At 52.2% G+C, this 21,291-nt stretch overlaps 1 protein-coding gene across 1 annotated transcript; it reads right to left on the reverse strand.

The window, feature by feature from the left end:
* Nucleotides 1–591: 591 nt before the first annotated feature.
* Nucleotides 592–19,291, reverse strand: LOC146421277 (class II histocompatibility antigen, B-L beta chain-like). The gene is made up of 5 exons (XM_085047106.1): nucleotides 19,119–19,291; nucleotides 18,561–18,830; nucleotides 17,663–17,944; nucleotides 16,973–17,088; nucleotides 592–1,056 (listed from the first exon to the last, which is right to left on the reverse strand). Exons 1-5 carry the CDS (start codon nucleotides 19,201–19,203, stop codon nucleotides 592–594), a joined length of 1,218 nt encoding a protein of 405 aa, XP_084903232.1. The 5' UTR covers nucleotides 19,204–19,291.
* Nucleotides 19,292–21,291: the final 2,000 nt, after the last annotated feature.

Here is a 21,291-nt window from a genome sequence, read left to right on the forward strand (position 1 = left end):
TGCCCTGACTGCCAGGCATCCGCCGCAGCCGGCGGCTGAGCTGGGGCCGGCTCGCATGGCCATGGCGCCACACCAGTCTCACCCGCGCTGGCTGCAGCCGGCCGCAAACCTGCCGCTGCCGTGCTGGGGTCCGATGGGGTGCCAAGACCCCCCCCAGAGGCGTCCCTTCTGGTCTCTGCACAGCCAGAATGGCAGTGCATCCTGGAAGCCGCCCCGCGAGGGAATTGGCTGGGCCCGCAGCTGCCGCAGCCTGGGGCTGCACTGCTGCCAGGTTGTCCAGGCTCGGCAAAATGCCAGCTTTGCCCGAGCCAGCTGCTGCCCGCACGGGAACTCCTGCAGCAGCTAAAACCACTGGCAGGTCCAGAATCGGAACCCCCGCAGCCTCGAGTTGCTGGAACGCAGCCAGGGTGAGCAGCAGCAGATCCCGGTCCGCGGCAGCACCCCCCACGTGCGTCCCTCCAGCCCCCGTGGCGCACACTGGCTGCCCGCGGGGGAGGGGCATCCCAGCGCCATTCTGCGGGGGCAGGGAGGGTTTCTGAGGCTGCGCATTGCGCGGTGGCAGAGGTGGGGGGGACCTTCACGGTGGCCATGTCAAGAGCCGATTTGCGGCCCTCCTCTCTTCATCATCTTGGCTAGCTGTTTAGTCGGGTGGACATAAGTACGTTTCGGCAGGTCAGTTGGAGAAACATACTGAGCTTTCGCAGCTGCATCCGCCGCCAGGGACGGGACTTCAGAATCTGTCTGGATCGGCGCGTCCTTCACACACAGCCCCACGAACGAGAGCAGGGGTTCCACGCCCATGCAAGCCGCGAGCTGCGACTCATAAAATGCCTGTCCCTTCAATGCGTCCGAAATGTCTCTCCAAACCCCATGGAAGCGGACTGTAGTCCTGTCTCCAAGCATCATCTCGGTGGCCAGGGCCTGGCCGACAGTGAACCAAAAGTCACAGCTCAGTTCCATGCCCCAAATGTCCCAGGCCACGTGGTCCACAACCCACTCCAACAAGGCCCAAGCGACCTGCGGCGTCTGATTGGCCGCTGGGTCATCCTCAGAGCCCTCCAGAAAAGCCCGCAAAAGTTCATCGGGGGGGGGGGTCCCTCGTCCACATCAGAACCAGCCATGCCCAACGGCAGGCAGGGGGTTTGGGCCCAGTCCAAGACTGCGTACCTGTAGTTGTGCACAGTACAGATTGGTGGTCACCAGATGTCGCTGTCAGACTGCTAGCAGAGTGAAGAAGTCCAGTGTTCAGTGTGGGAAAATGTCTGTTTTTATTAATTAATTTCAACTTATATAGACTTTCAAAGATCACCAGGATTGGTCAGTTCAAAACCTCCCCCTAGGCCAATTGGCCAGGCTTGAACCTTGCATATCTCAAGAGACCGTTTTAACAACATCCAAACTTTATCTTTGTTTATAAAACACAGGAAGAAGAGAGAAAATTTTCTCACAGGAAAGGTCTGTGCTTGCCACAGATGTGTCTGGTTGGTTATTTCCAAGACAGCTTGTAATCTAATGATGCAATTCAAATTATAAATGGGTTCTCTGGCTCCTGATATGAATTTATTAGGGTTCCCAGGGGCTGGTCCATGGTGTTGTAGGATTTATTCTGGTGGCCATTTATATTTTCCCCATTCCCCAATCCAAGTGTACATCATCCTACACTTGGTTTCCCAATTGATTTCCTTGAACATGCTGTAGCAAAAAAACCCAGTGCACCCTCTATACTGTAGACAATGATAGCACATGTTGTAGTGGGAAGAGGGATTATCCCCTGCCACTTTTTTAGTGAAGTTTTCATGACATTTTCCATTTGCTGTGTTCCTTTGCAATTTAACCAGTTATCCTCATTATGGGCTCTGCCTTTAACTATACAAATTCCAAATTGCAATCACGACAGCCTGTCCTGGGGTGAGGGTAATCCTGTTTATTCCCCTCTGATTGTTCATATGCTCACAAAATGTGGTCCTGCAGCTTTAACTGCATTCAGCAGATGGGAGGAGAGAGGGTTGTTTAAAACCCTTCCCCAGGCCTCTCTGCAGGGGAAGCAAGGCAGAGGAAAAGACACTCCTGGGACTGGCTGGTGGCTGCTGTCGACGCTGCGAGTTTTTCCCTGGGGGTGCCTCTTCGTCATCTTCCTTTTTGGACCCTTTTCTCCAGTTCGCTTTCTTGCCAAAGGAAACCCAAGGAGCTCTGGAGGACGGCAGACGAGAATCCTCCAGGGAGTTACTGGAGCAACTCCGCCCATCCTCTGGGGGCCTCCGGAGAGGGGAAACTACGCCTGGGAAAAGGACACTAAAGTTTACCACCTGTTAAGTCAGGTTTAATAACTTCTTTTCCCCTGTTTTCCATTCCCCTGTGCTTTGCAGGGCACTCTGTGTTTTGTTAAATAAATAGGTTGGGGTTTTTTCACTTTCATTTAAGAAATTCTGTTGTGAGTGGGGGGGAGGGGGTACCAAAGCCCTTGGCTTTCTGGGGAGGCATTTGTTCGGAGCGCTCTCCACCTAGAGAAATTTGTCTCTAATCCAGGACAATATTTGGCGCCCAACGTGAGGCTAGAGAAGATGAAAAAAAACCCCTTAATAATTGCATTCTGGTTTTGAACGTTTTGTATTGGATTACAGCTATCAGTAGTCACCATGTTGTTTGATGGGAGGTTGATGTGATACTGTCTGTTTGGAACTTAGGCCTGTTTCCCTACCAACAGGTAGGGACAATTTTGTCCCTAATGTATAATTTTCACAGATCAGGGACACGACTCTGGCTTGGTATAGTGTTTTGCATGATCCTGACAATCAGTAAAAAGGTACTGAAAACAGTTAAAAATATACATGCTCTGTTGCTTTCCTCTCCTAGTTTTAGTAGCTTTTTTTGGGGTTTTGTTTGTAATATTACCCAACGTGCTAGAGGAATAGATGATGAAGCTTCCTGGCTCCTCACCTATTTTCTTCCCTGTAAATCCAGTGTATCACCTTTTGAGAATGTCCAGTTTCCCCTGGATGTTAAAGAGACCATTTTCCTGGTAGTACTGGTGCTTCACCTGGTAGTTTCCATGTATATGATGTTCAACGTTTCCAGAATGAAGGCTGAGAAATCCAGCGGCTGAGCAGGAGCAGACACCTGACCCAGATGTGGGAAAATTTGAATGGTGTGGAGTATGGGAGGACATAGGTAAAACTTTAAGGAAATTCTCTGACCCAATAGATTGGGAATTTTACCCTGGACAAATCCCGAGACCAGCTGAGGTGGGGAAATATCTGAAAGAGAAGTGCAGAGACAACTGTAGTGCAATATGTTGGGCCCTGGCATATGCTTATTGTACACTGTCAGAAACTATAGAACAGGAAGTCAGGGAGCCTAAGCCAATGGCAGTTGCTCCCGTTACGAGAAGCAAGAAAACCCAAGTCAAGACTGATCACCCAGGTGACGGTGGGGAGGGATCCTCAAGGTCAGCAACTGAGTCAGAGGTCATTGTCGAATCCACGACTGTGAGAGACTTTCACAGTCTCTAAGAAGAAAAGATTATGTCCTAAGAAAAGATTATGTCCAACGAGATGATGAATCTGTAATTAGTTGGTTAGTCCATCTTTGGGATGCCGCAGGCGATATTACACTTCTAGACGCTACTGAGGCAAGGCATTTGGGGACTGTGTCACGTGACCCAGATATCAGCCAAGTGATACAGGATGGGACTGACTGTTGCAGCCTCTGGAGACGAGCTATCAGAGCTGCGAGGGAAAGATACCTGTGCCTCGACGATCTCTATATACAACAAACCCCGTGGAGGACCATAGAACAAGGGATTCAATGTTTGAGAGAAATGGCGGTGGTAGAGATTGTCTTCCCAGAGGACATAGGAAACCCGCTTGTGGACCCAGATGGGGTAGAATGTACACCTGTGATGTGGCAGAAGCTCGTACGGCTTGGCCATCAGAGTACTGATGCCTAAAATGCTGGTAAAAAATGAGACACAGACACTGCAGTATAGGGAAAAGGGTACTACCGTGGTTTAATAGGATCCCAGGTGCACCTTCATCAAAGGTGGTACCACGACGAAAAGGGTGCCCAGGTACAACGCGTATACAATTTTATGGACCTCACCAATTAGCATACTTATCTAAAATTCCCCAATAAGAAACCTAACAAATGAAGTAATTGCCCCCTTATTCTAAATACCCCTCCCTCAAAAAGGCTACAACTTAATTTACAAAAACATGTTCCAGAGATGAGGCTCCGTTCAAGTTTGGTGCCTCATGTTCTTGAGATTGTGGGGATGTTTCGTCTTTTCCAAAGAATTTTGAACAAGGCTAAAGTACAAGGGTTATAAACATGTGGGGCTAAGATACAGGGAGTGAAAAGTACAAGAATGGGAAAGGGTAAAAAGCATATAAAAAGGGTATAAAAAGAGTATAAAGAGAAAGGACAAAAAACCATCAGGCCTCAGTATGCTTCTGCTTTAGCAATGATGAAGCAAGATGATGGGCGTGAGACCATGCGTGATATGGCAAGGAAGCTCCGAGCATATGCAGATGCTGTGCATGGCCCAATGAATGCAAGAATCTCAGCTGTGGAAACACATCTGAAGAAACTAGAAGATAGAAGAAAATCATGAGAAACTCAGTAAGGAGATTAAAGACAGCCTTCTCCAAATCTTGACAGTACATATCAGAGGTTCTGTTACTCCACGCAGATGCTCCTCAGCTATGAGAACTGGATACACCCCTCAACGTGAGTTGGGGTACTTCCTGTGTGAAAGAGGAGAAAACTTGAAGAGATGGGATGGACAACCCACTACTGTCCTGGCACGATGAGTGCATGAATTGAAGGAGGGCAAGACTCAGAGAGGGAACTCTACCAGAAGGGAAGTAGCTCCAGTCAACATGTCCGATCCCCTCGAAGGAACCTGTAATACACATGCCCACCAGTGTTAGAGGGGCCTTGCCTCTAGCCCAATAGAAGCCAGGGAAAATCGTATTTTTTGGACAGCGTGGATTCGGTGGCCTGGCACATCAGAGCCACAAAAATGCGAGGCTTTAGTAGACACTGGTGCGCAGTGCATGATAATCCCATCGCGGCATGTGGGGGCAGAACCTGTTTCTATTTCTGGTGTGACAGGAGGATCACAAGACCTGACCCTGGTAAAAGCTGAAGTGAGCCTGACTGGAAAAGAGTGGAAAAAACATTCCATTGTGACTGGCCCAGAGTCCCCATGTATTCTGGGTATAGACTTCCTCCGAAATGGATATTTCAAAGACCCAGAGGAACTCAAGTGCGCATTTGGGATAGCTGCTGTGGAGACAGAGGGCATTAAGCAATTGAACACCTTGCCTGGACTGTCAGAGAACCCATCTGCAATAGGACTCCTAAAGGGGGAAGAGCAACAAGTCCAGATTGCAACCTCAATTGTGCACCGTCAACAGTACCGGACAACTCGTGATGCCATGATTCCCATTCACAAACTAATCTGTGAGCTGGAGAGCCAAGGGGTGGTTAGCAGGACCCATTCGTCCTTTAACAGCCCCATCTGGCCTGTGCGCAAATCTGAAGGAGAATGGAGATTGGCTGTGGACTATCATGCCTTGAATGAGGTGACTCCACCTCTGAGTGCTGTCGAGCCAGACATGCTGGAGCTCCAGTATGAGCTAGAGTCCAAGGCAGCGAAGTGGTACGCCACTATTGACATTGCTAAAGCATTTTTCTCCATTCCTCTGGCAGCAGAGTGCAGGCCTCAGTTTGCTTTTACCTGGAGAAGTGTGCAATATACCTGGAATCGACTGCACCAGGGGTGGAAACATAGTCCCACCATCTGCCATGGGCTGATCCAGGTTGTGCTGGAAAGGGGTGAGGCTCCAGAACATTTGCAGTATATCGACAACATCATTGTGTGGGGGAACATGGCAGAAGAAGTGTTTGAGAAAGGAAAGAAAATCGTCCAAATTCTCCTGGAAGCTGGTTTTGCCATCAAAAAGAGCAAAGTCAAGGGACCTGTCCGAGAGATCCAGTTCCTGGGAGTAAAGTGGCAAGACAGACGGCATCAGATTCCCACTGAGGTCATCAGTAAAAGCCCCGCAATGTCTCCACCAACCAACAAGAAGGAGACACAAGCTTTCCTGGGAGCCATAAGCTTTTTGGAGAAGGCACATTTCTGAGTACAGCCAAATCGTGAGCCCTCTTTACCTGGTTATCTGTAAGAAAAATTATTTCCACTGGGGCCCTGAACAGCAGCAAGCTTTCACCCAGATCAAGCAGGAGATCACTTATGCCATAGGGCTTGGCCCAGTCAGGACAGGACCAGAGGTAAAGAATGTGCTTTACTCCACAGCCAGGAGCCATGGTCTGTCCTAGAGCTTTTGGCAGAAGGTGCCTGGTGAGACTCGGGGTCATCTATTGGGATTCTGGAGCCGAAGTTACAGAGGGTCCGAAGCCAATTACACCCCAACAGAGAAAGAAATCTTGGCAGCTTACGAAGGAGTCCAAGCTGCCTCAGAGGTAATTGGCATAGAAGCACAACTCCTCCTGGCACCCTGACTACCAGTGCTGGGGTGGATATTTAAAGCAGAGGTTTCCTCTACTCACCATGCCACCAATGGCACATGGAGCAAATGGATAGCTCTTATCACATGGCGCGCCCGTATGGGAAATCTGAATTGCCCTGGGATCTTGGAAAGAATTACAAATTGCCCTGAAGGTGAAGATTTTAGTCTGATTGAGGAAGAGGAGGTGGAACAGGTGACTTCTGAGGAGGAAGCTCCACCATACAACCAACTGACAGCAAATGAAGCACATTATGCTCTTTTCACTGATGGTTCCTGTCGTCTTGTAGGGACAAAACAAAAATGGAAAGCAGCCATATGGAGCCCCACACGACAGGTCACAGAAGCTACAGAAGGAGAAGGTGGATGGAGTCAACTTGCTGAATTCAAAGCCGTTCAGTTAGCCCTTGACATTGCTGAAAGAGAGAAGTGGCCAAAGCTCTGCCTCTACACCAATTCATGGATGGTAGCCAGTGCTCTGTGGGGCTGGAAAAGTGGAAAAAGGTTAGTTGGCAGCTTAGGGGAAAACCAGTTTGGGCAGCTGAAGAATGGAAAGACATCACTGGCTGGGCAGAGAAACTATCGGTGAAGGTCTGCCATGTAGACACCCATGTCCCCCAGAGTCGAGCTAATGAAGAGCACCGAAACAATGAACAGGTAGATCAGGCTGCAAAGATAAGGGTGTCCCAGGTAGACTTGGATTGGCAGCATAAGGGAGACTTGTTCCTAGCTCAATGGGCCCATGATGCCTCAGGCCATCAAGGCAGAGATGCCACCTATAAGTGGGTGCGAGACTGAGGGGTGGATATAACCATGGACTGTATCTCTCAGGTTATCCATGACTGTGAGATGTGTGCTGAGATCAAACATCTCAGCAAGTGAGTGAAACCCTTGTAGTATGGTGGAAGGTGGTCAAAATACAAGCATGGTGAGGCCTGGCAGATTGATTACATCACACTGCCTCAAACCCGCCACAGTAAGCGCTATGTGCTCACAATGGTAGAAGCCACCACGGCGTGGTTGGAAACCTACCCTGTGCCTCACGCCACTGCCTGTAACACCATCCTGGGCCTTGAAAACCAAGTCCTGTGGAGGCACGGTACTCCTGAGAGAATTGAGTCAGACAACAGAACTCCTTTGAAAAATAGCCTCATAAACATCTGGGCTAGGGAACATGGCATTGAGTGGGTATACCACATTCCTTATCATGCACCTGCTGCTGGCAAAGTGGAATGGTACAACGGACTGTTAAAGACCACCCTAAAGGCACTGGGTGGGGGGACTTTGAAAAATTAGGAGTGACTTTTAGCAAAGGCCACCCTAGGTAGTCAGTACCCGAGGCTCCAGCAACTGAGCAGGCCCTGCCCAATCTGAGCCTCTGCATACAGTGGATGGAGACAAGGTCCCAGCAGTACATGCCAGATGCTTGTTAGGAAAAACTGTCTGGATTAATTCTGCCTCACATAAGGACAAGCCCATCCGTGAGGTTGTCTTTGCTCAGGGACCAGGGTGTACTTGGTGGGTGTCTTGATTTGAAAGACAGGTGTCTGCCAAGAGAGGTTGAACCCTCCCTTAGAACAGAGAATGTGATTTTTTTCCCCTCCCTCCGAATTATTTAATTTTGTAAATCAAGGGCTTTCAGGCAAAGGTATGGAAAAAAAGGAATATCAGTTCTTTACTAGTATCTATAAATAAACAATAACAATAATAGCAAACACAACTAGAACCAGAAAACCAATAGCAGATGACTTGTGAGCTGCCGAGCCTTTTCCTGTGTGGTGTAATCACGGTTGCAAGCAGCAGGGGCGCTGTTGAGCTCCCGGCCAGGCAGGGCAGGTGCGATGACTCCCGAGCGGCTGAAGGTGGCGCTGTGGCGCAGGGTCAGGTCAGCCTCTGGCAGCTGTAATGGCAGAAGAGGCTGAGAAGCACGCAGGGCAGCGAAACAGCTCGGAGCAGCGAGAAAGCAGGGCGGCAGGGGCGGGCACCGGTTCTCTCTCCCGGGCCAGCCAGCGAGGCAGCAAGGATTTCTGCAGTCACAGCAGACGCCGCAGTCTTGTGCGGCAGAGGGCGGGGGCAGGCAGCAGAGGCCGTGGGACTCTCCTGGCAGCAGCCACTAGGAAACGCAGCCCGGGGGGGGAAACGTGCCCTTCCCCATGGGGAGAAAGGTTGAATCAAAGCTCACCCAGCCAGGAGAAGAGAAAAACAGGGCACAGTTGGATTTCCTCTGGTCCCAGCCGAAAAGCAAAAAGAGCAGCCTCTCCCCTCAGCGTCCGAACCACGAGAGACCTGTTCCAAGGCCCGGCTCTTCCCTTCACCTGCCCTGCCCAAGCCCAGCTTTTGTCTTTTACAAAAGGCTTGATGGTTCTAAAACACCCAACTATTTGTTGCTTAGTAACAGGAATGGGGAGAAATTCTAATGTACTCAACCCCCGACAGTGGGTAATGCAGGAAGATGGAGAAATGCGATGTGTCCCTCAGGGAGATTTAATTATGGGCGAGGACCACGTGTAATGTTGGGAGACACTGACACTAGTTGTACATAGTTATGTGTATATATGTGTATATATATGTGTGTGTGTGTGTGTGTGTGTTTAGAGTTGAAACTTGTTAGAGTGGACTTTAAGCCAACGATATGGAATAAGGGGTGAAATGTCCTGGGGTGAGGGTAATCCTGTGTATTCCCCTATCGTTGTTTGTATGCTCAGAAAATGTGGTCCTGCAGCTTTAACTGCATTCAGCCAATGGGAGGAGAGCAGGTTGTTTAAAACCCTTCGCAAGCCTCTCTGCGGGGGAAGCGAGGTGGAGGAAAAGTGTCTTGGTTTGAAAGTCAGGTGCCTGCTAAGAGAGGTGGAACCCTCCCTTAGAACAGAGAGTGTGATCTCCCTTCCCTCCGAATTATTTTAATTTTGAAATCAAGGGCTTTTGGGCAGAGGTTTGGCAAAAGGAATAACAGTTCTTTACTAGTATCTGTAGCAGACTAAACAAGCAATAACAGGAATAACAACAACAAACAAAACCAGAAACCAGAAGCAGATGCCTTTTTGAGCTGCTGAGCACTTTCCCGTTTGGTGTAATCACGGTCACAAGCAGCAGGGGCGCTGTTGAGCTCCCGGCCGGGCAGGGCAGGTGCGATGACTCCCGAGCGGCTGCAGGTGGCGCTGTGGAACAGGGTCAGGTCAGCCTCATGCAGCTGGTAATGGCGGGCAGGCTGAGAAGCAGGTAGGCAGCTCGAGGTGGCAAAGCGGGGTGGCAGGGGCAGGGGGCTGGCTCTCTCCCGGGCTAGCCAGAGAGGTAGCAGGGACTCTGCAGTTACAGCAGACGCGGCGGTCTCATGTGGCAAAAACGGGGTGAGTGGCAGGGTTAGCCGGACTCCCCGGCAGCTGCTGCAAAACGCAGCCAGGAGAGTGTGCACTCCCAGTGGGGAAAGGGGTTGGGTCCCACGCCTTTGCCCAGCCAAAAGCTCACCCAGCCAGAAGAAGAAGGCAGAGCACAGTTGGATCTCCCTCGGTCGCAGCAGGAAGCAAAAGTAGCTACTTTCTTCCCCGTGTCCCACAAACAAGTGTCTGGCCGGCCGGGAGAGCTTCCTCTCCACACCACACCCAGCCCAGAGCCTTTGTCTCTTAATAGCTCTGAGCACCCAGCCATTTGTCTCATAGTAACAGGATGGAGGAAAATTCCACCTTCCCCAACCTCCAACAAAAAGACACACCTGGGACTGGCTGGCGGCTGCTGTCGACGCTGCAAGTTTTTCCCTGGGGGTGCCTCTTCGTCATCTTCCTTTTTGGACCCTTTTCTCCAATTCGCTTTCTCACCAAAGAAAACCCAAGGAGCTCCGGAGGACAGCAGATGAGAATCCTCCAGGGAGTTAATGGAGCAACTCTGCCCATCCCCTGGGGGCCCCCGGCGAGAGGAAACTACGCATGGGAAAAGGACACTAAAGTTTACCACCTGTTAAGTCAGGTTTAATAACTTCTTTTCCCCTGTTTTCCATTCCTCTGTGCTTTGCAGGGTACTCTGTGTGTTTTGTTAAATAAATAGGTTGGGGTTTTTTCACTTTCATTTAAGAAATTCTGTTGTGGGGGGGGGGGTACCAAAGCCCTTGGCTTTCTGGGGAGGCATTTGTTCGGAGCACTCTCCGAACAAATTAGAGAAATTTGTCTCTAATCCAGGACACAGCCACGTACACACATACCCCCAAAAAATTTTTTTGAAGCAATAAAAATTTTTTCTTCTTCTTCTCCTAAGACTAGGAATGGATTCTCACACCCCTGGCCCAAACCTGACAATATAAAAGTAGGATTATTAAGAAAAAATGTTCTAATAGTGTCATCTAATCACAGCCAGCCCAGTGGTGGAGGATAACCAGGGTAAGGAATTCCAAATATCGATTACGAGGGAGATGATTGAATATCTGCCCTGGGTGTGGCTGTTGTTCTTGCCAAAGCAAATGGTAAAAGCCATACCCATAGCATCTTCATTTCCATCACCAGCTTCAAATGTTGTTTTGTTATTTTGCCATTTATTCTTTCTACCTGACCCAAACTCTAAGGGTGCCAGGGGTTTAGAGGTCCCATTGTATTCCTAAAGCAGCCATAACCCCCTAAAGGATCTTTCCTGTAAAATTAATTCCCCTGTCTGAGTCTATTGCTTTCACAAACTCATATCTTGGAAAAACCTGTTCCAAAAATACCTTAATAACTGCTCCAGTTGTTGCTGAAGCTGTTGGAAATGCTTCTGCCACCCTGTCAGCTGACATGCTGTTACCAGAAGATATTTAAGCCATCCTGTGTAGGGCATTACACTCACAGGCTCTTACAAGCTCACACAGCTCGGCCATTTGGGCTGATGATGGGGACAGTAAGCTGTGCTTTGTCTAATTCCCTTTCCTTAATAATAGCTTATCCTATGACCCATTTCCCTTCTACAGCCCTTCAAGACCCATCAATAAACACATTTTCTCCATGGGGCAAGGGTGTGTCTCATGAATTTCTGCTAGCCCAAATCTGGAGCTCTGTCACTTGAATGCAGTCATGTGTTTCTTGCCAGCCCCCTGTCGAGGGCCATTCAAACGGGAGGCTGGGTTAAACCCTTCCCCTGTCCTCAATTCTAAATCCTCCTGTTCAGTTAAACAAGTTTCCTATTGTAATAACTGAGCACTGCTCATCCATTTAGAGGGTCTTTTGGTTACCAAAGCTTTAACTTGATGCCAGACTTTAACAGTAAGAGATTCTGCTGTTGTCAGTTTTTGGACCTCGGTTCCCATTAAAGCCGTGGCTGCACAATTCTCCAGACAGTGAGGCCACTGTGGCCACTAGGTTAAACATTTTAGCACTAGAATTCCTTTGGTATGGCCCTGTTTACCATCTACATACAATTCAAATTCTTTTTCTGTGTCTGGGAGGACCAGGGCAGGAGCCTCTGTTAATCTGCTTTCTAAAAGTTGAAATTTTTGCTTTCCTTCTGGTGTCCATTATCCTGTTTCTTGTCTGGCAGGATAGGAGTATTATAAGGAGAGATCCCTGGCTCCAAAAGCCCTGCCTTTAGCAGGGACTCAATACCAGGCTGTAACCCCTTCCTTGCCTCCCTTGGGATAGGGTATTGCTTTTAGACACCACTTGTCCTGGTTGCTTGAAATTAATTTGGAGAGGCTCCATATCTAATTTTTTCCTATTTTCCTGGAGCTGCCCACACTTCTGTGTTCACTTCAACATAGGCTTTCTCAGACATTTCACACAAAGTTACAACAGCATTAGCCTCTGTATCATCTTTTACACTGTTAATCCCTTACCATTAAATTACAATCACAATTAGGAGCAAACAGAAATTCCTGCATTTCAAACCCATCCCCAGCATCTCCTACTACTAGTGGTTGAATAATACACACCTGTTCATCTGTCCTACTTCTTCCTGAATAATCCAAGAACTTCTTGACTAATTTCCTGCCTTAGGTTTAAGATTCAAAGTGGATCAGGATGCCCCTTTGTCTATCAGGAAATGCCTCCTCTTGCTCCAGACCCAATGTGGATGTTCTCAAGGGCTCCAGTGTGATGGATCCCTGGTCTAATGGGAGCTCTGACACCCCTACCAATGATCTCCATTAATGGGTGGACTTCCTCCTGCTGAGAGTCCTCCTGCTTCTACTTCCAGTGTTCTTGTGCCCTGCAGATGGAGCCCTGCTTCCTTCCCAGGGGCTGTTTGGGTCAGCTTTCCCCTGCTGAGGAGGGCAATGCCTGTGCCACATCCTTGTGGCTGACACTGTCCCCTTGGTCCTGGAGCCCCCTTGGGCCCTGCAGTTCATCCCTCAGGGGCTGCAGAAACTGTGCCATGGCCTTTGCCTTCACCTTGGCCTTTTCCTCATCCCTTCTTCCATTCCCCTGCTGTGCCTTTGTGACCAGCTCCTCCAGGGGCTTATTCTGCAGCTCCTCCAGCCCTGCTCACTGCCTATGGGTGCTCATCCTGTGACAGCTGCTGAGCTTTCTGCAAAATCATTAATTTCTCCAGTGACCAAAACAAAATCCTTAAAAGAAAATCATGATCCTTCCACGTATAATCCACATTTCCCAGATATTCCTTCCTCCTCCTCCTCCTTGTGCTCACCCTGTCCTCCATTCCCCATATCCCAGAGCCACTCCCTGACCTGCCGCAATGTCCAAACACAGATCCCTGGGGCCTGGCAGGTGGCCGGGATGCCCTGCAGCCTCATGGCGGCCTGTGGCCACTCCCAGCCCTGCCCGGGGAGTTAAGGGGTCAGGCAGTGCCCAGCACTGAGCCCCGGCTGCCCCATAGTCCTGGCGAAGCCCTACACTTCCTCACAGGCCCCCATGCTGTGCTCCCATCCTGCACCTCTGTGCTCACTCCGGCCACTCCCCACTACACAGAAACTCCCTGAAATCCTGATCTCCTTGTTTTCCTGTCCTGGAAGCCACGGATACAAAGGATCTGCAGCTGGCAATTTTTGAGGATAAGACCGTGCTGAAAACCAGCTCAGTCCTCACTATTTTTCTCTTCCTCCTCTTTTCCATCTTCCTTTCTTTTACCACATAGATTTCCCCTGCTGCCACTTGCCTTAACCATATTCCTGCACATTCCACTTCAACCAAACCTTTCCCAGCACACCAGCACCATCCGTTGTCAGACCCCTTCCCAGCTTCCTTTATTATCTCTGCTGTGCGTCTACGTCCTTAATTACCTCTGTGAAAACGTTCAAACTACCTCGACATTCTTCACCTTATGTATTACATACAATATTCATTGCCCTGTTAAGTCTTTTTTCTTCTGGTAGTTCAGGAATTTAGCAAGACCCTGGCTGAGCAGCAGTCGGTGTCAATTAGTAACATTTTCTGGAAGTGAAGGTTTCTCCTTTTACTTCTTTTTCTCCAAGTCCCTGGCCCTATCTCCAAGCAGATTCACCACATCCGTTTGTGAAGACACATTCCTTTTCCTCTCTCCATGGGGGGTCCCCCGTTTGCGGGACATTCTCCCTGAAGCAGGGTGTCTTGCTGCAGACTCGGGCAGCGCTCAGCCAATGAGAGCTCGCGGCGCTGATGACTCGTTGCCAGGCAGACCCGCAGCGCCCAGCGCTCCCAACCTGGAGCCCACCTGCGCCCGTCCTTCGCCCCCAGTGCTCCCCGCCAGGGGAATGTGGGGAGGGGCAGGTGGGGGACACCCATGCCAGGCCCCCCTGGCAGGGGGGTCTGCAGCACAGGCTGTGTGCGGTCGGGAGCGGCCGAGAGCCCAGCACTCCCCCCGGCCCGACCTGCCCCAGCTCCATAGCTGCTCCTCCCGTGGGGTGGGATGTGATGGATTTGGTTGGGAAGAGGGAGCCAAGAATGGGTGCTGGGCATGGGTGAGGAGGAGAAGGAATGGAAGAGCAGGGTTGTATAACAAAACAGAGGAGAGATGGACGTGGGAGCAGGAGGAAGAGGAGGAGGAGTAGCAGCATAAGGAAGAGGAGTGTGAAGAAGAGTAGGGATACAGGAGGAGGAAGAGGAGCAGGAAGAAGAGGAGCCACAAGGTTCCAGCACTCCCTGCATCTGCAGCCTCCCCAGGCCCAGGAGCATCGACCTCCCAGATCCAGCAGGTGACCAGGGAGGGAGATCCATGATTTTCACGGATCCTGAATCTTGGTATTTTTAAGGTGCATTGGGCTAAATGTTGGTGCTTTGGTTGTTTTGGAGGCTAAATCTTTATATTTTGGAGGAGGTTTTGGCTGAATCTTGATGTTTTGGGGGTTTTTACAGACAGAAGATGCCAAATGACTTCCTGAGATGGACTTGGGTAGGAGGAACCCCCAGCCCAAGGTGCTCTCCCCTTGTTTTTCCCACCTAACCAGGATTTGTCATTGCCAAAGTGTGGCCAGATGGAGTAGGAAAAGTTCCAGAGATCACGCATGAGGAGGGGCTGCAAAGCCAGCCCAGGGAGCTGCAAGAAGGAAAGACTCTCCCTGTGCTGGGAAGGCAGCCAGAAATCTAGCTGGAGCTTGGAGCACGTGCAGAAGCCTTAGGGTGGGGAGAAGCCCTACAAGTGCTTGGAATGTGGGAAGAGCTTCAGCCAGTTACAACCTGATCCAGTACCAGGTGATCCACACTGGAGAACAGCCCTGTGAGTATGGGGAGTGTGAGAAGAGCTTCAAACACAGGTCCCACCTGATTCGGCACCAGATGCTCCACACTGGGGAATGGCCCTACAAATGGGGGGAATGTGGAAAGAGCTTCAGATGCAGCTCCGACCTTATCCAGCACGAGAGGATACACACTGGGGAAAGGCGCTATGAGTGTGGGGAATGTGGGAAGAACTTTAATCACATCTCCAGCCTCATCAATCACTGCAAGATCCACACTGGGGAACGGCCCTACAAGTGTGGGGAGTGTTGGAAGAGCTTCAGCCAGATCTTGCAGCTGATCCAGCACCAGAGGATCCACACTAGGGAATGGCCCTATGAGTGTGGGGAATGTGGGAAGAGCTTTAGCCACAGCTCCAGCCTCATCAATCACTGCAAAATCCACATTGGGGAATGGCCCTACGAGTGTGGGGAATGTGGGAAGAGCTTCAGGTGGAGTGCCAACCTAAGGGCAACACCAGGTGATCCACACAGGGGAATGGCCCTATGAGCGCAGGGAGTGTGGGAAGAGCTTCAGGCGGAGCTCTCACCTATGGGAACACCAGCGCATCCACACTGGGGAACAGCCCTATGAGTGTCCTGACTGTGGGAAGATGTTTCAGACCAGCTCCAATCTCCTCCTCCATGAGCGCATTCACACAGAGGAGAAGCTCTTTCGATGCCCCGCCTGAGGGAAGGGCTTCAAGCAAAACTCCACCCGCCTCACCCACCAACACATCCACACTGGGGAGAGGCCCTACAAGTGTGGGGAATGTGGGAAGAGCTTCTCACAGAGGTCTCGCTTGACCCAACACCAACAGAGGCACCGGTAAGGGAAGCCCTGCGAGTGTCCCGAGTGCAGGAAGAGCTTCTTGTGCTACTCCAACTCCATCCCCCAGGGGAGGATCCACGTTGGAGAATCCCCAGTTACCCCCATTCTGGGTGATCCGTGTTGAGTGTGGGGAAGGTGTTGTAGAGATTTCTTTCCCTTTTCCTCCTGCTGGGATTTGATTGGGATTCACTCCCTGTGCTGGGACTGGGTCTGTTTTGCTCATGCCCCTCCAGCCCTGCTGTCACTCTGCCCCTGCCTGGCTGCTCCCAGTGTTCCCAATAAAGCTTTCCAGCTCTCCTTGGCTTCGTTTATTGCAGGACAGTGGGGAGGGACTTGGGGGGACCCCAGGGGGATCAGTGACTCGAGGGCAGGTTGGGAGTGCTGGGCGCTGCTGGTCTGCCTGGCAACTGGTAAGTCATTAGCGCCATTTGCTTTGGTTGACTGAATGTTGTTCAACACCATCTATGATTGGCTGAGGAGAGCCCCAGGAGTTGAGAGAAGACCACGAGTGATCCCAGGGGCTGTGGGACAGTGTAGGAGGGTCTCGGCACTGGGGTTCAAGGGTCTCGGCACTGGGGTTCAAGTGCCTCCCAAGGCCCCCCCAGAGTGGGCTGACATGGGGGGCACACATGGGGGTTACCATTCCTGATCCATCCCAGGGCCAGGTCTGCTCCCCCCAATCACAACTTCCCTGCAGGGTCCCCCGAAGTTCCTCCCCACTGCCCCCCAATAAACAGTAACAGTGCAAACTGGGAAGCTCTGTTGGGAACACTGGAAGCAGCCAGGCGGGGGGACAGCAGGGCTGGGGAACACACATGACACCTCCAAAATCAGCGTGGGGACAGAGTGGGGGGGTCCCGGCCAGGCCTGAGGCCACGGGGAGGGGCTGCGGCCACCAGCAGCTCAGGAACTCTGTGGGCAGAGAAAAGGGGGTGACATCAAGCTGGGGGTCCCAGGGGGAGCACAGCCGCTCCGGGGCAGGGGGGACACGACCCCCGGGACCCCCCTCACCTTCTTGCGCAGGTAGAAGCCGAGCCCCAGCGCCAGAAAGGTGAAGCCCAACACAAAGCCCCCGATCCCCATCAGCATCTTGCTGTGGGCAGCATCTGGTGGCATCTCTGGTGGGTCTGGAGTTATCAGGATCCCCAAAAACCTCTCATAGACACCCCCAGACCCTCCAACTCTCCTCCCAGCTGCCCCCAGTCAATCCAGGAACCCCTGAAATTGGCTCCCAATCATTTCCCAGCTTTCGAAGGACCCACCAAAGTCACTCCCATCCCTCTCAGGATCCCACAACCCCCTCCCAGTGTCCACCCATCGCCCAAGGACATCCAAACCCTCTCCCTTCCCGGCCCAACCAGGACTCACCAAGACCCCTCCCAGTCTCTTCCCAGAACAACCTCTCGCTTTCCCATCCCCAGTCTTCTTCCAGCACTACAAGCTCACTCAAACTCCTTCTGCGTTACCCACAGCACCCTCAAACATCATCCCAGTGTCCACTAGGACCCCCATAACCCCATCCCACCTTCCCCAACATCCTTCAAAACCCTTCTCAGACCTTCCAGACCCCCTTGCCTGTCTCCCAGTTTAAGTCAGCCTACCTTGACCTCCCTCCCAGTTACTCCCAGCACATCCCAATCCCCTTTCCACCTCCCCCAGTGCCTCCCCCGCTCCCCCCGGCGCTGTGGGCTCTGGTCGTACCCCAGTGCCGCCTCAGGGGCTGCTCCAGGCTGACGTGCTCCACCTGGCAGCTGTAGGTGACCCCGCGCCGGGGGGGCGTTTCCAGCAGCACCAGCAGCTGGTAGGTCCAGTCCCCATTGGGGAGCAGGTCGGTGGCCACCACTTGCCCTGAGAGCTCCTGCTGGCCCTGGAACCACCTCACCTGCACCTGCGCAGGGTAGAAATCCATCACGGAGCACAGCAGGCGGCCAGGGCCAGGCTGGGAGCTCGAGGGCACCAGCGAGATGGACACGTTGGGGGGCACTGGGAGAGAGTGCAGAGATACTGGGATCAGCTGGGGGTGCATTGGAAGAGAGTGGGGAGGGGTGATGTGGCATTGAGATTGAAAAGAGGGCACTGGGAGGGAGTGGGGGTGCACTGAGAGAGATGCGAATGGGTTGGGTGGCACTGGGAGGGCACTGGGAGAGAGGGTGGAAGTTTGGGAGTGGATTGAGAAGGACTGGGGGTGCACTGGGAATGGACTGAAAGGGAGTATGAGGGACTTGGAGGGTCTTAAAGAGACTGTGGTGGCACTGGGAGGGACTGGGAATGAAGTGCGCGGCACTAGGAGGTCGAGTCCAGCGCGGGGCACTCAGCGCTGCGGGTCTGCCTGGCAAAGGATGAGTCATCAGAAAAGCGCACTCTGATTGGTTGAGGGGCGTCAGCTCCACACGCGGCTGAGGACACGCAGGCGGAGGATCGCTGGGAGAGACTGCGATGGTCTGGGAGAACGCCGGGTTACTGCGGGATGGGCAAGAGGCCACGGGGATAGGCACAAGGAGGACTGAAGGGTCTGAAGAGATTCCCAGGGATGTTTTGAGGGGCTCCCGGGTCATTCCCGGGGCAGGGCCCGAGGGGACACAGTCTGCGCCACGCTCACCTCTGCGCTTCACAAGGAAAGGGGTGGACAACTCGTAGTTGTGCCGGCAGTGCCTGTCCACCGCAGCTCGTCTGTACTCCAGCCATTCCGGGTCGCTGTTCCAGTGCCTGGCAACCTTCTCCCCAAAGGGGGTGTCCCCCACAAATTGCCCCACATCGCTGTCGAAGTGCACGTACTGCTCCCGATTATAGATGAATCTTTTCACGAATCTCACTCCGTCGGTGCCGTTAATGAAGTGACACTCGGACTTAACGATCTCCTGGAAGACCCCTGTGTGTGCAAGAGACAGGTCAGCAGCCCGCAGCACCCCGCAGCAAGCCAAGACCTCCGGGGCAACCCCCACTCCGCACCCCTTGTGCACCATGGCCGCCATGGGACCCCCCTGCCCGCGGTCCCACTTCCTCTTTCCCACCTTTCTCCGTATTTTCCTCCCCCATTCCCATAACTCCCCAGTCGCAAGCCCCCCCACATCCGTTTGGAAGTCCCACCTCCCTCGTTTCCTTCCTCTCCTCACCGTTCCCACCGTCCCACGCTTTCCTTCCCACGTCTCCCGCTCACCCGACAGCTCCGCGTTCGCAGCCGGGGGGGCTCCCAGCACCATCACTGCCACCAATATGGCCCCAGCTGCCGCCACACGCCCCATGGCCAGCTCCGGGCAGGTTCTGACACCTCTCCCTTCCCCATATTCCCCTGGCGGGAGGCGCTGGGAGCGAGGGCAGGGCGCAGGTGGAGTCCAGGTGGGAAGCGCTGGGCGCCTTCTTTGATTGGCTGAGGAGAGGCCCGGAAGTTGAGGGAACGACGGGGAGGGATGCCGCCTGGAGAACCGGCGCGGCCAAGACAGACCCAGCCTGAGCACAAGGAGTGAATTTAGTACCAACCAAATCACAGCAGGCCAAGGACAAGGGAAAGAAATCTCTCCAACACCTTCCCCACACCCAACGCGGATCACCCGGAATGCAGGTCACCAGGGCTCTGCCCAACGGGGGTTACTGGGGACCATCCTACGAGGATCCTCCCACGGAGGATGGAGCTGGAGAAGCGCAGGAAGTTTCTCCCACAGTCGAGGCAGTCTCTGGGCTTCCCTTACTGGTGGCTCCTTTGGTGTTGCGTGAAGTGAGAGCTCTGGGTGAATCTCTTCCCACACTCGGGACATGCATACGGCCTCTTCATGGTATGGATGTACTGGTGGGTGATGAGCTGGGAGCTCTGGATGAAGCTCTTCACCTATTCCAAGTACTTGTAGGGTCATTACCTAGTGTAAATACGGTCCTTGATGAGGTGGGTGTTCTTGCTGAAGCTCTGCCCGTATTCCAAGGAGTTGTAGGGCTTTTGCCTGGGGTGGATCCTAAGATGGGTGAAGAGGTCAGACTTCCATATGAAGCTCTTCCCACATTCCAAGCACTAGTAGGGATGTTCCATAGTTTGGATCTCCTGGTGCCAGATCAGGTGGGAGCTGTGGCTGAAGCTCATTCCACATTCCAAACACTTGTAGGGTGTCTCAATATGAGAGATTATTTAAAGAGGACACTCTGGAGTGACTGTCGTCTCCTCTAGAGGGTTCCAATGATCCCTTTCCACCAATAGGAAATTAATATTAATAGATGAAAGTGAAAAAACCTCCAACTCTCTTTATTAACAAGCAAAATGCCTACAAGGCAAGGGAGAAAAAATGGAAATAACTGCTAGATATTGTCAGACCTTACCCCTCATACACAGACTGGGACAAAAGCTCCAAAATGCCAGAGAAATCCCCGCTCACGACACATGATACAGGACGGTGCTGGCTTCTCCCTCTAGAGAAAAACCAACCAGGGGCTGTCTCGAAGGAGATGAATGCCCGGAGCTCGCCTGGCATTGAACTCCTCCCCAGGGCAGAGCTCCGCGGGCACGGTCCCGGCAGCTGAAGCAGTGACCCTGCAGTCTCAGGGTGTTTTCTCTCCTGGCTCAGTTCGGCTCACAGGGGCTTTGGGCTGGAGCGGCGCTGCTCAGCTCCTGCCGGCGCGGAGCCCCCGGGCTCCAACAAAGCAGCTGCTCAGTTCGCCTCAAGGCACTCCAAGGCTGCCACTGCAGCCTCTCCGAACCAAGGAACGGGAAAAAAAATCCCTTTTCAGGCAAGCAAAAAACCACAGTGGACAGAGAGAGCCACAGTAAACCTAGGCAGCGAGGCTTCAAAACACCCACACAGCAAACAAGGAGCTTTTCCCTGTCCTGGCCCCACACACATCCCGTCCCGGGCTCCTGGGGCTTAAAGATACCATAAGCATTCTTTGGGCACAAAGTAGAGGATCATTGTAAGGGTCGATCAAAGAATCGAGCTCTGTCTCAACATTTGTCATCAGAAACCACAGGTGCAGGACTTACACAGAGAATGCTTTGTACTGCCAAAAGCTGGTATGGAATGAGTGCTTTGCACCTGCCAAAGCTGGTACATGACAAAGGCTTTACACCGGTCGCCCTGACACCCATTATCGTGAAAAATCTATGACGCAAAATCGGACCACCAGCCCATAAACTCCCCGCTATTCACTATTGTGAGAAAACCTGTCTCCAAAGCCAACCATGCCTTGGACATTCCTCCCTTGGCACGTATGGCCTGCCAAGTGGAGTTTGGCATGTCTCCACAAGAATTAAGGGGGAGCAAAGGCAGGTTGCATGGAGGGATGAGGTGTATGGACTAGCATAAAAGACAGCTCTGGAATGACTGAATTCTGAAGATCTTTCCCACCATGAG

This window comes from Lichenostomus cassidix, unplaced genomic scaffold, assembly GCF_008360975.1.
Source record: "Lichenostomus cassidix isolate B80296 unplaced genomic scaffold, HeHo_3.0 HiC_scaffold_33, whole genome shotgun sequence".
NCBI lineage: Eukaryota > Metazoa > Chordata > Aves > Passeriformes > Meliphagidae > Lichenostomus > Lichenostomus cassidix.

Excerpts from the sequence above, each read along its gene's own strand:
- LOC146421277 (XM_085047106.1), bottom strand. The coding sequence starts at position 19,203 with ATGGGGCGTGTGGCGGCAGCTGGGGCCATATTGGTGGCAGTGATGGTG. Across the intron at positions 17,945-18,560 it reads TTTCCTTGTGAAGCGCAGAG|TGCCCCCCAACGTGTCCATC; the intron begins GTGAGCGTGGCG and ends ACTCTCTCCCAG. Across the intron at positions 17,089-17,662 it reads GCCCCTGAGGCGGCACTGGG|ACCCACCAGAGATGCCACCA; the intron begins GTACGACCAGAG and ends TGATAACTCCAG.